This window comes from Tenrec ecaudatus, chromosome 7, assembly GCF_050624435.1.
Source record: "Tenrec ecaudatus isolate mTenEca1 chromosome 7, mTenEca1.hap1, whole genome shotgun sequence".
Lineage (NCBI taxonomy): Eukaryota > Metazoa > Chordata > Mammalia > Afrosoricida > Tenrecidae > Tenrec > Tenrec ecaudatus.
The window spans coordinates 98,080,360-98,095,201 of record NC_134536.1 but is presented as its reverse complement, the minus strand read 5'-3'; the positions used below and the strand labels follow the sequence as shown (position 1 = coordinate 98,095,201).

The 14,842-nt window shown below is 39.4% G+C and overlaps 1 protein-coding gene across 2 annotated transcripts in view; it reads left to right on the top strand.

Annotated features, from left to right (window-relative positions):
- The window catches only part of MYO6 (myosin VI), a 172,449-nt gene that overhangs the window by 67,548 nt on the left and 90,059 nt on the right, over positions 1-14,842 (top strand). For both annotated transcript variants that reach the window (XM_075554867.1, XM_075554868.1), the window contains 2 exons: positions 132-274; positions 10,072-10,141. In XM_075554867.1, the coding sequence (XP_075410982.1) occupies positions 158-274; positions 10,072-10,141 (187 nt within the window). In that variant the 5' untranslated portion in view covers positions 132-157. The remainder of the gene's footprint in view (positions 1-131; positions 275-10,071; positions 10,142-14,842) is intronic.

The following is a 14,842-nucleotide window of genomic DNA, read 5'->3' as shown; positions in this document are numbered from 1 at the left end:
GGGCATGCTTGCTTCTGGAAGTGAGTTGCAGTGATCATGTGGAAATTTGCATTTTATTTTTAAAAACATGATGCTACTTATTTTATATTTCCAAAGTTATTCATGCTACTTTATTTGTTCCTTTGATACAGGACATAGCGGGTAGCCTTCTTCAACAATGGAGGATGGAAAGCCCGTTTGGGCGCCACACCCCACAGATGGATTCCAGATGGGCAATATTGTGGATATTGGTCCCGACAGCTTGACAATTGAACCCTTGAACCAGAAAGGAAAGGTGAGAAAGAAAATTTGATTTCCTTTCATGTGTTTCCCTTAACGAAGCAGATATTCCTAGTACAATGTCTTGGAAAGCACATTTCTGGTAAAGGAATCCTCTGTTCACACGGACTTTGATGAAATCAGAGGTACACACTTTCATGAAGAAATGATGTCCTTTGGTAAAATTCAACAGAAGGAATGTCTTTCACAATTACCTTCTTAAAATAAATAGGTGTATAATGAAAGCAGGTAAGCAGAAGAGTTATCTTGCTGCTGTGTGCATTAGCGTAGATTGTGACCCATAGTGACCTGGACTGACAAAGTAGAACCACTGCAGAAGGTTTCTTGGTCTGTAATCACTTCAGGAGCATGTCTCCCATGGTGTCACTGGTGAGTTTAACCCGCTGGGTTTTTGCTTGGCAGTGAGTGTTTAACCACCAGGAGTCTATTTTATTTCTTATGCTGTATTACTAATTTGTACTGCAAATCTAAATGTAATATACTCGATATGTTATGAAGAATCTGAAAAGTGAATGTTATCAAAATTTGCTTTTTCGACTTATCTTCTAGATAATTCTTTCCCTTTGTCTATGAAAGGGGCTCATTTACTTTAAATTACTGACATAGGGTTTGAGAACAAATATTTCTAGTCAGTGAAGATACTTCAGTTTTAAACATACCTACATATCTATTATTACTTTTGTTATAATGAAATATACTTTAATTCTGTATCCACGATGCCTGTTTTTTTAATGCTTAGACATGGACTAGCCACTTTGAAAGCGGGGTCTGGGGACAAGCGGTCAGGAGCCATGAACTGCATGCAGTGGAGGCACCCGCTGTGAGCGCCGCGCTTGCAGTGCTCATGGGGAGGGAGGGCCTTTGGTTTGTGGGACAGTCTCACAATTTTCATCTTAATAAATATTTTTGGATTAAATTTAATGTGTGAATGTTGTTCCTAAGTACTTTAGACTGAAAAATGTGCATGAATAATTTATATTCCACTGATACATGGTTAGGTAATGCCATATGACTGCCATCCTTCTGGGAACCTTAGAAACCAAGGTGGATTTCTCATGAGGTCTTTCACAGACAAAACTGTTCTGTTACTGTAAATAACCCCGGGGCCTCAATGCGCAGTATAGAAGGTGCCAGGTTAGAGGCAGCCAATTGAACATAGGCTCAGGAAAGAAATGACAAAAGTGTTTTTACACTTACAATGTAACACATTAAATTTTTTTAAAAAAGGATAAATTATTTTTATATATTTGAAATCATTAACATTTTTGCAATATCTTTTGTAAGCCATGTAACCCACAGGGCCAAGCTGAAAGGGAAAGTCTGCTCCCTAGGTTAGAATCACTGGTCGGAAGGGTGCCGTAGAGGTTCAGTCCGTCAGGCCTGCAGTTCCAAACCACGAGCTGCTCCTCTGGAGAAAGACGGGGCTTTCTCCTCCTGTGAACAGTTAGCCGCAGAAACTCACAGGGGCAGTTCTAGCCTGTCCGACATGGCTGCTATGAGTCACATTGACTCCGTAGCAGTGAGTTGTTTTTGTTTTAATTAGGAAGGGCGCCCTGGTGGCATAGTGGTCAGTATTGGAAACCACTCGCTTCTTCAGGGGAGAAACAAGACTTTCGGCTCCCACAGCGTTAGTCTCGGGAATCCACAGGGCAAGTTCTAACCTGCCCTCCAGGGTCTCTTTCAGTTGCAATTTACCATGGCAGTGAGTTTAGCGGTGGTGCACTGTTAAGTTAAGCATGTGACTGACAACGGAAAGGTTAGCAGTTCTAGCCCATCAGTTACTATGTGGGAAGTAGATGTAGCAATCTGTTTCTGTATAGACCACAGCCCTGGAAACCTGCTGGGGCAATTTTGTCCTATAGGGTTGGATTATGACCTAATACATTGCCAGGTAACAAAATAATTCAATTCAGGCATAGGAGAAATATGATTTATAGGTACATGCTTTGTTCATACTTTAAATATTTTTTTAAAATTAATTAAAAAATTTGCAAAATATATACATTAAAGGATACACCATTTCAACAAATTCTACATGTAAAATTCAGTGACAGTGTTTACATTCTTTAAAGAGTGCAATTCCCCAGACGATCCTTTTGAAATCACTATCATTAAGGTAACATACTTCAATACTTTGTGCGTTCAACTGTACCTCATTAGACTTAGTCAAGTATACATAAGAAAACCAATGTAACACATACAATTTAAATAGGACACTGTGTAAGTAACTGTGAATTCAAATTTGAAGTTGCTTTATTTAAAAAAAATCGGTGTTTTTTTATTTTCATTTTTTTAAATTTTAACAATTTATTGGGGCTCATACAATTCTTTTCACAGTTCATACAGATACATACATCAGTTGTATAAAGCACATCTGTACAGTCTTTGCCCTAATCATTTTTTTCTCTTTTCTTCTTTTACATTTTATTAGGGACTCAAACAACGCTTACCACAATCCATACATATACATACATCAATTGTATAAAGCACATCCATACATTCCCTGCCCCAATCATTCTCAAGGCATTTGCTCTCCACTTAAGCCCCTTGCATCAGGTCCTCTTTTTTTTCCCCCCTCCCTCCCCATTCCCCCCTCCCTCATGTGCCCTTGGTAATTTATACATCGTTATTTTGTCATATCTTGCCCTATCTGGAGTCTCCCTTCCCCCCTTCTCTGCTGTCCCTCTCCCAGGGAAGAGGTCACATGTGGATCCTTGTAATCAGTTCCCCCTTTCCAACCCACTCACCTTCCACTTTCCCAGCATCGTCTCTCACACCCTTGGTCCTGAAGGTATCATCCACCCTGGATTCCCTGTACCTCCAACCCTCATATGCACCAGTGTACAACCTCTGTCCTATCCAGCCCTGCAAGGTAGAATTCGGATCATGGTAGTTGGGGGGAGGAAGCATCCAGGATCTGGGGGAAAGCTGTGTTCTTCGTCGATACTACCTCACACCCTAATTAACCCATCTCCTCTCCTAAACCCCTCTATGAGGGGATCTCCATTGGTCGACACTTGGGCCTTGGGTCTCCACTCTGCACTTCCCCCTTCATTTAATATGATATATATATATATATATACATACATACACATACATATATACATATACACATACATACACACACTTATATCTTTTTTTTTTTTTGCATGATGCCTTATACCTGGTCCCTTGGGCACCTCGTGATCGCACTGGCCGGTGTGCTTCTTCCATGTGGGCTTATTTGCTTCTGAGCTAGATGGCCGCTTGTTCACCTTTAAGCCTTTAAGACCCCAGACACTATCTCTTTTGATAGCCGGGCACCATCAGCTTTCTTCACCACATTTGCTTATGCACCCATTTGTCTTCAGCGATCCTATCATGGAGGTGTGCAGTCAATGATATGATTTTTTGTTCTTTGATGCCTGGTAACAGATCCCTTTGGGACCACTGGATCACACAGGCTGGTGTGTTCTTCCATGTGGACTTTGTTGCTTCTGAGCTAGATGGCCGCTTGTTTATCTTCAAGCCTTTAAGACCCCAGTCACTATCTCTTTTGATAGCCGGGCACCATCAGCTTTCTTCACCACATTTACTTGTTCACCCACTTCTGTGTTTTTTTTTTTAAGGTTAAAAAATATTCTCAGGGATTGCTTTTAAGAGTAACCTCCTCCACTCTGTGATTTGGCTTGTAGGATGTAATGTATCATCATCAGATGATTAAAAAGATTAAAATGCAGCAGTTTTTAAAATTAGCTATGTCATGGTATAGAAACCAGGAACATGGAAATATTTTTTGTTTTTGTGGATTTTTTTGCAAATATTATTAAACACTAGATGCACGAAGGGAGTTGAGGACATGCACATGTTGGGACAGTAGGAGTATAGAAGAGGGAGTGGTCCTCTAATGGGGAGCGCTTCCTGGATGGCAGAATGACTTATAAAGCATTATGATCGACTCATAGTAAGAAAGTACATGTATTGTATGTTACAGAATAAAAAACTGAGACGGAGATGATCAAAATGAGACATTACATGCTATGCATTATGATATTTATGATTTTCCATTAAAATGTTCACTCTGGTCGTCTAAATCGATTTCATATTCCATATTTGAAGGGTCCATATTTCTGTTGCCTGGCTACTTTTGTTAGCCCATAATCTTCTTCCTTCCTCTTGCCCAATGCTTACTTCTGTCTGTTTTTCCTGCTCTCTGTCTTCTCTTCTGCAGTGTTCTTCAAGTTCTTAACACGAAGCAGATAGTGCTTGGGGCTCTGTGTTGTTTCTCGGAGTTTGCCTTTTGGCTGCAATTCCATTTTCCGTAGACCGTTGCTTAGCAAGTGCCTGTTCATCTGTGGATGGCGGTCACCTTCTTAAAAAGTAAATGAACTCATTCATTTTGGTAAAAATGAGCAGAGCAACACTATTTCCATAACTTTGAAATGTTCAATATTATGACTTTGGTCTTATTTTTTGAGTTATGCCACCTTTCTTAGTAGTTTTTCCCAAATTATTTAGTCATCAGTAACATAAACTCAGTTCTGTTCGAAGCTTTTTATCTCTGTGAGTTGCTGTTTCACTTAAATCATGTAGAGATAATTCTTTGAAAGAACATATTGCTTTATGTAGACAGCCTTTCTAATCAAGTTAAACTTGGTTTATTTGGTTCAAAGATGACAACAGGGCATACTTTGAGTGCAAGCCTTAATTATTTCCTTACAGTAGTTGTGTGTGTGTGTGTGGGGGGGCATCTGAACTAAGTGGATGGCTCTCTTCTTTATGAAGTTTTTGTTTAGTTACCGAACTTCCCCTGCCATGCACTAGAATCAACAATTGATTACTCCTTCCATTAATGAATGGGATAAGTCCTTAGTTCTCTTTGGAGTTACTCGGTTCGCAAGTGTCTTCCTCTTTTTATCAGACTGTAATCTTCTCAATCGCAGGTGCTATAGTCTCTGTCTGTCCTGCCATCAGTACTTGATGCATTGTGTTTGACATATGGTAGGTGTTTGATGCTGGATGATAAGTATCTCCTTTGTGTGTATGTGAACCCTCTGTTCATTCTACTTGTTATCGGATAGGTTTTTGATTGAGTGGGGCAAACAAACAAACCCCCCTCAAGAGCCAGGAGAAAACAATTCCCAGAGTGAAACACAGCTTTTCTTTCTCTCTGCCTAGGGGCAGTAAAGGGGAGGGGAAAATAGGGACTGGTGATAATCTGGGAAATGGAGGGCAGGGTTGAGAAACCATCTTTTAGGATTCACTATGTTCTTTCACTCCTGCTCTTAACTTTCATTTTCTAGAAACTCTTTGTTCTACCTTCTTAACTCCTGTTATTGTTGCCGATGAGTCGATTCTAACAACATGAAACACTGCTTGGTGCGCCCCTCTTTTCTTCTCTGTAGTCGTTGTGAATGCTGTGTATTCCATCTGTGAGTTCTCTGTCTGTGAAAAAGGCATTTTCCATGAATAGTTATTCTTCTTGCACAATTCCATCATGTGCTCTCCTGGATTGTTTTTACTATGATGGCCATATTTTACAACTATCAGTTCTTGTTCATTTTCAGTGTAAGCATTCCAGTCACCAGTGATTATTAATGATCCTGATTGCTGCTGGCTGATCAAATTCAGGCTGCAGAAGTTGATACAAAATTTCAGGTTCTCTTTCCTTAGTCAGTGCATACATTTGAGGGTCTGTTGGATGAACTGGTCTTCCTTGTTGTAGTATGGCTGTTATCCTGTCACGGAAACTTGGTCCTTTCCGATCTCGAAATGTTCTTTCTGATGGTAAAGCCGATGCTGTTCTTCAGTTTGTTGTTTCTGGCAGAGTAGGTGATAACTGCCCTATTTAAATGCCCATACCAGTCTATTTCAACTTCCCAAAGTAGGTGCCCCCAGGAGATACATTTGGGGAGCCTTGGTGGTGTACTGGGTTACACACTGGGTTGTTAACTACAAGGTCCGCAGTTCAAAACCACAAGTTGCTCCAAGGGAGAAAGGTGAGGTTTTCTACTCCCATAAGGAATTACATTCTCGGAAACCTACAGGAGCAGCAGTACCCTGCTGCATAGGGTTGCTATGTGTGTGAGATTAAGAGTTTGTGGGGCGCACTAGAATGATCCAGGAGAGCAAAAGCAGATACCTGTACTTTATTCTGGATTACGGGCCATAGTGAAAAAAGGTTTTGAATGCCAGGGAGTGCAGAATTTTTTTTTGTCTGAATAGGGGCATAGGCCAGATAAGTTTGGGAACCTGTTTTCTAGCATATTGATCTTTAAGTATTGCCTTTTATTCTTGACAATTTTCAAAATTTCTAGATGCATATTTTGTACATGCCATATTTTAATTTTTAATGAATGCACACAGCTGTTTCTTCTTACTTTGAGTCATGCCATGTCAGCAAATGAAGCTCCTGAAAGAAAGCTTTATGCATTCATGCCTCAATAAGGTCACTTTACAGGAGGTATTTTGAGTGCCTTACAGCCTCAGGGGCTTGTCTTCTAGCACTCTACCACATATTCTGCTGCTGTTTACAGTCCCTGGCCAGTCGTTAAAGAACTAAATCCCTAGGTTCTTCTTCCTAGTCTGTCTTCTTAATCTGGAGGCTCTGCTGAAACCTGTCAATGGTGATACCTCAATTCTAGAGTGTCAACCATGGGTGACTCTGCTTTTACTTGTAATACCCGTGGTATAGCTTCCAGTATCACAGCCACATAAGAGCCACCACAATATGATAAACGGACAAAGATGGTGGGACTTACTATTATACCATTAATATGCTAAATTCACATTCTGAATGAATTCTGTTTTTTTGGTCTAGTCTCTGAAATTCTACCACATTAATAAAATTCAAGAAAATGTACCCTAGGTTTCAAATAATCCACTTCCAGAGTTTTAAAAGCAAACTTAATTTCTAAGCTGAGTATGACTTAATCTGAGGTAGTCCTACCAGCTGGATTTCATTTATTCAACTTGTTATACACACACACACACACACACACATAATTTTATTGGGGGCTTTTACAGTTCTTATTACATTCCATACATCAATTGTTTCAAGCATATTTGTACATATATTGCCATCATCATTTTCTAAACATTTACTTCTTTTTGAGCCCTTGGTATCAGCTCCTCTTTTTTACCCCCCCCTTCCCTCTCATCATCATGACCCTTTGATAAATTATAAATTATTATTGTTTTTACATTTTTCACTGACTGTTGTCTTCCTTCACCCACTTTTTCTGCTGTTCATTCTCCTGGGGCGGGGTGTGTGTGTGTGTGTGTGTGTGTGTGTGTGTTGTTTATATTGACCTGTAAATAATGCTTTAAAATAATTGAACCATTTTTCATTAGAGCTTTATTTGATGTAGAAGAAAACTTAAGCCACCAGAGAAATTGCAATTGTTTGCAAAGTGCAAATTTATAGGGGACTTATTAGAATAACATGGACCAAATAGAACTCTCTTTGGAGTTATTTGAGATAATCTATTGTCCCTTACAGATGATATCCTAACTCTCGAGTGTCAACCATAACTTTTGGTGATAGAGTACATTCCCCCTCTGTTGGTTTTTTTTCCCCCAACTCATGGTTATATATATTTTTTTACCAACTATTTTTGGATATTGTTTTACATCGCCTCCAATGTCAGACTTGTTTCTGGGTATCTTTGACTTGCTGATTCCAGAAACGGTGTTAGTTCTCTCCTGTCAGTTCTGGTTTTCAAGTTACAGAAACATGCCATCTATCACTCTTCACTCTGCAGACTCATAAACAATAAGGATATTTTAAAGTAGTATTAGCTAGCCAGAGAAAGAGGAAGTGCATGCTGACTTTATGTAAAGTCGTTTATGTCGTAATGAAGATGTAGGTCAAGTTATACTTTGCATGATGTTCTTTCATCCAAAGATGAATTTGAACAATGCAAATTACATGAGCTTCGAATTTTCCCCAAGTGCCATTTAGGAACTGAATAGCAGACAGTTCTAATTTTTTATCTTAAAAGGGGAAAGAAACAAGAGTTATTGTGTAATAAATAAGGAACCCTGATGGCTAGTGGGTTATGTGTTTGCTAAGCACAAGCTCAGCGATTCAAGCCCACCAGCCGCTCTGTAACAGAGAGGTGAGACGTTCTGATCCCATGAAGATTTACAGCCTCAGAAACCCACACAAGGGCTGCTCTGTCCTGTAGGGTCTCTGAGTTGTGATGGACTGACTGGTAGTGAATTTGGTGTAATAACTAGAGATTCAAATATTCTGAAATTTAAAGTAGGTCTGTAAGAGTTCGGATTCTTTTAGTAAAATGAAAATGTCCTAATCTTGTGATAAGTAGAACAACTGTTTCACTTGTGCACAGAAGCTCATGAAAGAAGGTAGAATTTTTCTTATAAAGAAGCTTACACAACCTCACCTCTGAAACATTTAACATGAATTACCCATTGACTTCTATACAGTAAAACGTTCTGAAATGTTTACTGCATAATTTAAAGGAGAAAAGTTTAGATCTTCAAAATATTTATGCAAAATCCCATCAAGTCTTATATTTTCAACACACTAGCTTGCTCTCACACCGTCTGTTTATATGCCTTTTCAATTTTCTTTATTTTCTTTTTCTCTTTTCAAGCCATGTTCTGGCTTTGCAGTATTCAACTAGCAGTCTTGTATGTACTGCACAGCCTCCCAGATCAAAAAGAAACACCTGCAGCCACCTTGTCAATTCTAACTCTTAGTGACCTTACAGGACAGAGGAGAACTGCCCCTTTGGGTGTTTAAGTTTTAAATCTTGTAAAGGCAGAGTGATTAGCACCTCATTGTGTAACCAACTAACCTCTATGAATAAACACACTCACACACACACACACACGCGCATTCCTTGTGAATCCCTTAACGCCTAATTCTTTTTCACATACTTCTTACCTCTTTTGTGTTACCCTGTAATTTGTGGGTCAGAATTCTCATATTTAAAATTAGGATAATAAATTAATAGGTATAAATTAATAGCTCAAAATTGAGTGGAACACCATGTCTAAGAAACTAAAGCTGATGCAGTCAGTCCAATGCAGTTGTATGAGTCAGTGCCTCAGATACACCGGGGCAGACCTAAGGACCAAGACAGCAAGAAGAAAACATTTTTGTTGTTGCACTGTGTGATATTCTAAGGAGCTCTGGTGGCCGTGTTAGCTAAGCGTTGGACTATGCACAAGTCTGTTCCAACTCACCAGCTGCTCTAAGGAGGCAGACGAGCCTGTCTGCTCCTATAACGATTTACAGCCTTGGAAACCCTATGTGGAGTCACTGTGAGTCACAGTTGACTCAGTGGCACTAGGGTGGGTTTAAAAATTTTTTTTCTGTAGATGTTTTTACTGAAATATTGTCATTAATGAAATTACAGTCTGTTATGTTGTTATAGCTGAGTGATTGAATGTTACCTTTTCCTTTCTATAAAGTAATAAAATTGCTGTATATGTAAACATAAAAATGTTTGTTTTTAGAAAAGCTATACCTAAACTAATAATTTATATATGGAAATTGAACATTAAAATACTTTTTGCTTTATTCCACTCTGATTGTAATAGCTTAGAATGTTTATTTACCTATTTTTCATGATTGATTTTATGTTCAGGGATAATGCATATGAGTAAATTTACTCTGATTTTGGGTTAGTGACTTATTAAATAGTAACATTTTTCATGACATTTTCATAAAGAGCATATTGTTACCATGATTACATTGTATGTAACCAATTAAGCTCCTTTATTTTTCTTGCTATTTATAGGCCTCTAGTTTAATGGGCTTTCTTTCGTTTTCTTTGCTAGACGTTTTTGGCACTTATAAACCAAGTGTTCCCTGCGGAAGAGGACAGTAAAAAGGATGTTGAAGATAACTGTAAGTATCAAGCTAAAAGTAGTTCTCAGGAAATGGAAGGAAACAGTTCTTCCAAAAAGTAAATTAGTGGTTAACTTACTGGATGCACTATACTATTTTGGAAGGAAAGCAGGCTTTTGACATGAAGCTCATGTGAATGCAGGAACTCAATCCTGAATTCATTATTGTCTCACATTTGTATTTTGGTTAAAGGCTTGCTTGAATATCGATTTAGAGTTATTTCTGTTGTGTAAATGTGGGGGATGGTAGAAATTTACTTGGATACACGAACTAATAGTCTTGTTAACAGTTTTGAAAGACTTATTTTGAACTGTATCTAGCATCAAGATTAAAAAAAATCATTTTAGTAGGGGCTCTTACAGCTCTTATCACAATCCATATATCCATCCATTGTGTCGAGCACATTTTGTACATATGTTGACACCATCATTTTCAAAACATTTTCTTTCTACTTGAACCCTTGGTATCAGCTCATTTTACCCTCTGCCCCACCCTTCCTCCCTCATGAACCCTTGATAATTTATATATATATTTTTCATGTTTTACACCAACTGCTGTCTCCCTTTACAGATTTTTCTGTTGCCTCTCTCCCTGGGAGGGGGTTATATGTAGATCATTATGATAGCTTCCCTCTTTATTTCCCCCCTCCCCCCACCTTCCTCTTAACCTCCTGGTATCGCTACTCTCATTATTGGTCCTGAGGGGTTTATCCATCCTCGATTCCCTGTGTTTCCATCTCTTACCTGTACCATTGTACATGTTCTGGTCTAGCTGGATTTGTAAGATAGAATTGGGGTCATGAGAGTGGGGGGAGGAATTAGGAGATTTTTATAGTCATCACTAGTTCAATCATTTGGAAATCAAGTCATTGTGATTGTCACTGTTAGAAGGTACTAAACTTAAAAACAAAACCAAAATGATTAGCAATTAATAATTGAATGTTATCTTAAACATTAAACATGTTGCATTATGATATTCATGTATGACTTATAAGTATGATCTTAGCATGTGTGGTGGAAATAAAACTATTTTCACAATAAAACAATAATCTGATTTCAGGATTTTTTGATGTGTGGGGGGTAATATATAAGAATCATGCCCTCTTCTCATGCATTTTATTTAAAGGTTTCTGATAGTAGAAACAGAAAAGAGGTAAGAGAAAGGCATAGGTTTCCCTTGTTGATTTTCTTGGAGTTCACAATTGAATAAGTTTTTTTCTTCCTCCCACTCTGAAGGGAGGCAGTATGTAGCAGTAGGGTAATGGGAGAACTGGGGACTGGAAAGTCAGGCATTTGTGAATTCAAATTCTGACTATGCAATTGGGAAGCAGTGTGTCCTTGGTCAGTTTGCCTCTCCTATTTGAGCTTCTCATCTGTAAAATGTGTAGTAGTATATCTATCATGCTTAAAACAGACAAAACCAAACCTACAAACCAATTAAACTCATTGCTATTGAGTCTATTTTGACTCATAGCGATGCCACAGGACAAGGTGGAACTGCCCTTATGAGTTGCTGAGGCTGTACGTCTTTATAGGAGTAGAAAGCCCCCCCTTTTCTCCCATGGAGCAGTTGGTGGTTTCAGACTGCTGACCTTGCAGTTAGCAATCCAGTGCATAAGCACTACTACACCAGGACCCCGGTTGCATGCTTAGAGATGACCTATTTAATAACTGTTTGGCACAGTTCCTGACTTCTTATAGGTTCTTCATAAATGTTAGCAGTTATTATTGCTAGGTGTCAGGAGCCCTAGTGATGCAAGGGATATGCACCACCCCAAGGGTTAGGTGGTTCTAGGCCAGTGGTTCCCAACCTTCCTAATGCCTTGACCCTTTAATACAGTTCCTTATGTTGTGGTGACCCCCCAACCATCAAATTATTTTTGTTGCTACTTCATAACTGTAATTTTGCTCTTGTTATGAATCTGGCGACCCCGGTGAAAGGGTCATTCGACTCCCAAAGGGGTTGTGACCCACAGGTCGAGAACCACTGTTCTGGGCTGTCCGAGTCACAGATGCAGACTGCCACGCCTTTCTCTTGCAGATATTCGGATTACCAGCGAACACTTAACCACTGCACCACTAGCGCTCCTTTTATTACTACTTACAAGAGTCTTTCCAGTGTGGGAGTCTGTACTATGTGAGGTGTACAGGTCATCTGTTAGCAGTTGAGAATATTATGATAAACTGTGGATGACCTATTAGCACTCGAGAGACTACAGTATAGATGACACAACTGAAAGGATCCCCAAAACTTTCTTGATTCACTTTCTCTCTGTCAGTAGCAGAATGACTTCAGATAGAAAATAAGACTAGAATTACAGTGTTGGGTGCGTGTTGGCTCGATAACTTCAAGGTCACTGGTTCAAGCCCAGCAGTCACCTTGTGGGAGAAAGATGAAGCTATCTACTCCCATAAAGATTTACAGCCTCAGAAAACCTGTAGGCCACTATGTGTAGGAATGTACTCAATGGCTGTTGGTGGGTGGGTGTTTAAAGTTAAAGAGCTTGGTGGAATTGTGGATTACTCATTGGGCTGCAAACTTCAAGGTTAATAGTTCAAATCCACCAGCTGCTTTTTAGGCTGTCTGCCCCTGTAAGAATTTATGGCCCTGGAAACCCTATATAAGGCTGTCATGAGTCAAAATTGACTCAGTGGTAGTGGTTTTGGTTTTTGGTTTGCTGTTAAAAGTTATTTGGGCGTTTCTCTTGGTTGTTTCATAAACAGTGGTACCATCTAATGAAGTAAATCATTGTGTCTCCCTCTCTCCCCTTGGATAGGGCTGGCTGGCAGCCTAATCTCTCCCCAATCCTTCCCTTGTGGCGCAAGCCACCTTCCCCCCCTTTTCCATTGCTACCTGGGATCTTGGTATAATTTTGGTGTTACCACTTTTGACAGTGTTGAGTGTGAGACTCCCCATCCCACTAGAGATGCCCCTGTTTTGTTGTTTTTTGATTCTAGAATTTAACAGGGAATTCATAATGCTGTTAAGACTTCCTTAGAACCTTTTTAGGGTCTTCATTGGAAAGTTTTGGAATGTCAAGAAATACACGTAGTATTGTAAAGAACTACTGACTAAGTTTACAAAACACAAGATGCTTATTATTTATATTTTGTCTTATTTTCAAATGTTTAAAGTTTTAGAGATTATTTTGAGTATAATTAATTGTATGTATACTTTGGCATAAAATGTAAAAAGTTGACATAAAAGAGCGCATACACATAGCCAAACCAAGTTGTCTAAAGATGGACTGCTGGGGAACTGGAGGGAGCAGGAAGCTAATTTTGAGACTCTTGTGAACAGCCGTAGGTTCATAATTCTGGAATTTTAGTTCATCAGGACCTACCATTAATGATTCTGACAAACCAAAAATTGCAAATATTTTTCTATTTTTCATTTTCCACATCTTTGTGAAAATGAGTCGTTTAAATAGCGTGATTTAAGATGAAGACATATACATAAATTCTTTTAGTCACTGGAGGATATATCACCAATGAGAGACTTACTTGGTTTAATTAATTGACACCCCCAAGAAGGCAAGTGGTCAGTGTGGAAGGAAGCGAGGAAAAGAAAACAGCCGTCACGCACTTTTTACAGGGGCATTGGATGCTCTTTCTAAGTGGAGTGCCATGTGACACTGGCCTTCTTTCTTAGAGGAATGGAGAAAAGTTTACACAACCAGGTGACTGACAGAAGATGAGAGGCAAGGGGGTTGGGCACACTACACCTAACAACAACTTAAAGAGAAATGTGGAGAATATGTTAGGCAGGTAACACTCATTTAGTGATATTTGGATTCGATAGTTTAGCCTACTTACAACTTATAGCACATTGAAGAGAATTTTGGAAAATGATCAACAATAGTGAATTTGAAGGTCAGATTTGAATGTGAACTTAGGTCATTGATGTAGACCTACTGAGCAGGAGAAAGGTATAATGAGGGTTAGGAGCCTGGGTGGCAATTGCAATTTGTGATCAGATGCTGTGTTAGTCCACGTTGACTAGAGAAACAAATTCATAGACACTCATGTATAGAAGAAAAAGCCTTATATACAAGAGCAATTGAATATTGAGAAAACATCCCAACCCAGCCCAGTCTAGATCAAGTCCATAAGTCCAGTATTAGCCTATATGTCCTATACTAATCTATAAAATCCTCTTCAGACTCACACAGCCATGTAAGAATGCCAAATGCATGAAGATCACAGGCCAGTGGGTAGAAAGTCTTGTGGATCCAGTGGTGGTAGAAGTATCTCAGCACTGGCAGGAGTCTCCTCATGGCTTCTTCAGGCGCAGGGCTGTGGCTGCATCACCTAGCTCCATCAGGCTCATCAGTAATGTCTCCCAGAGACTGAGCATGTGTTCCTCCTCCAGCGAGCTATTTAGCTTCTTAGCGCCACCAAGTGAGGTCATCAAGCTGTGACCTGATTGACAGGCTGAACTCCACCCCTTCACTGTTGCCTCAAATTGACAACAGATTATGTAACTACCACAGATACTAACTGAAAGATTGACTGTTCAAGTCCACCGAGAAGCTCAGTGGAAGAAAGGCCTTGCCAAGAAAACTGGGGCAGTTCTACTCTGTAACAGATGAGGTTGTCCTGAGTTGGGGGCCAATTCTACTGTCATGAACAGCACCAGGATAGATTAGGGAAGAGAAACTGAGATGCTATATGATTAAGAGGCTACTGTGGTCAGAAAAGA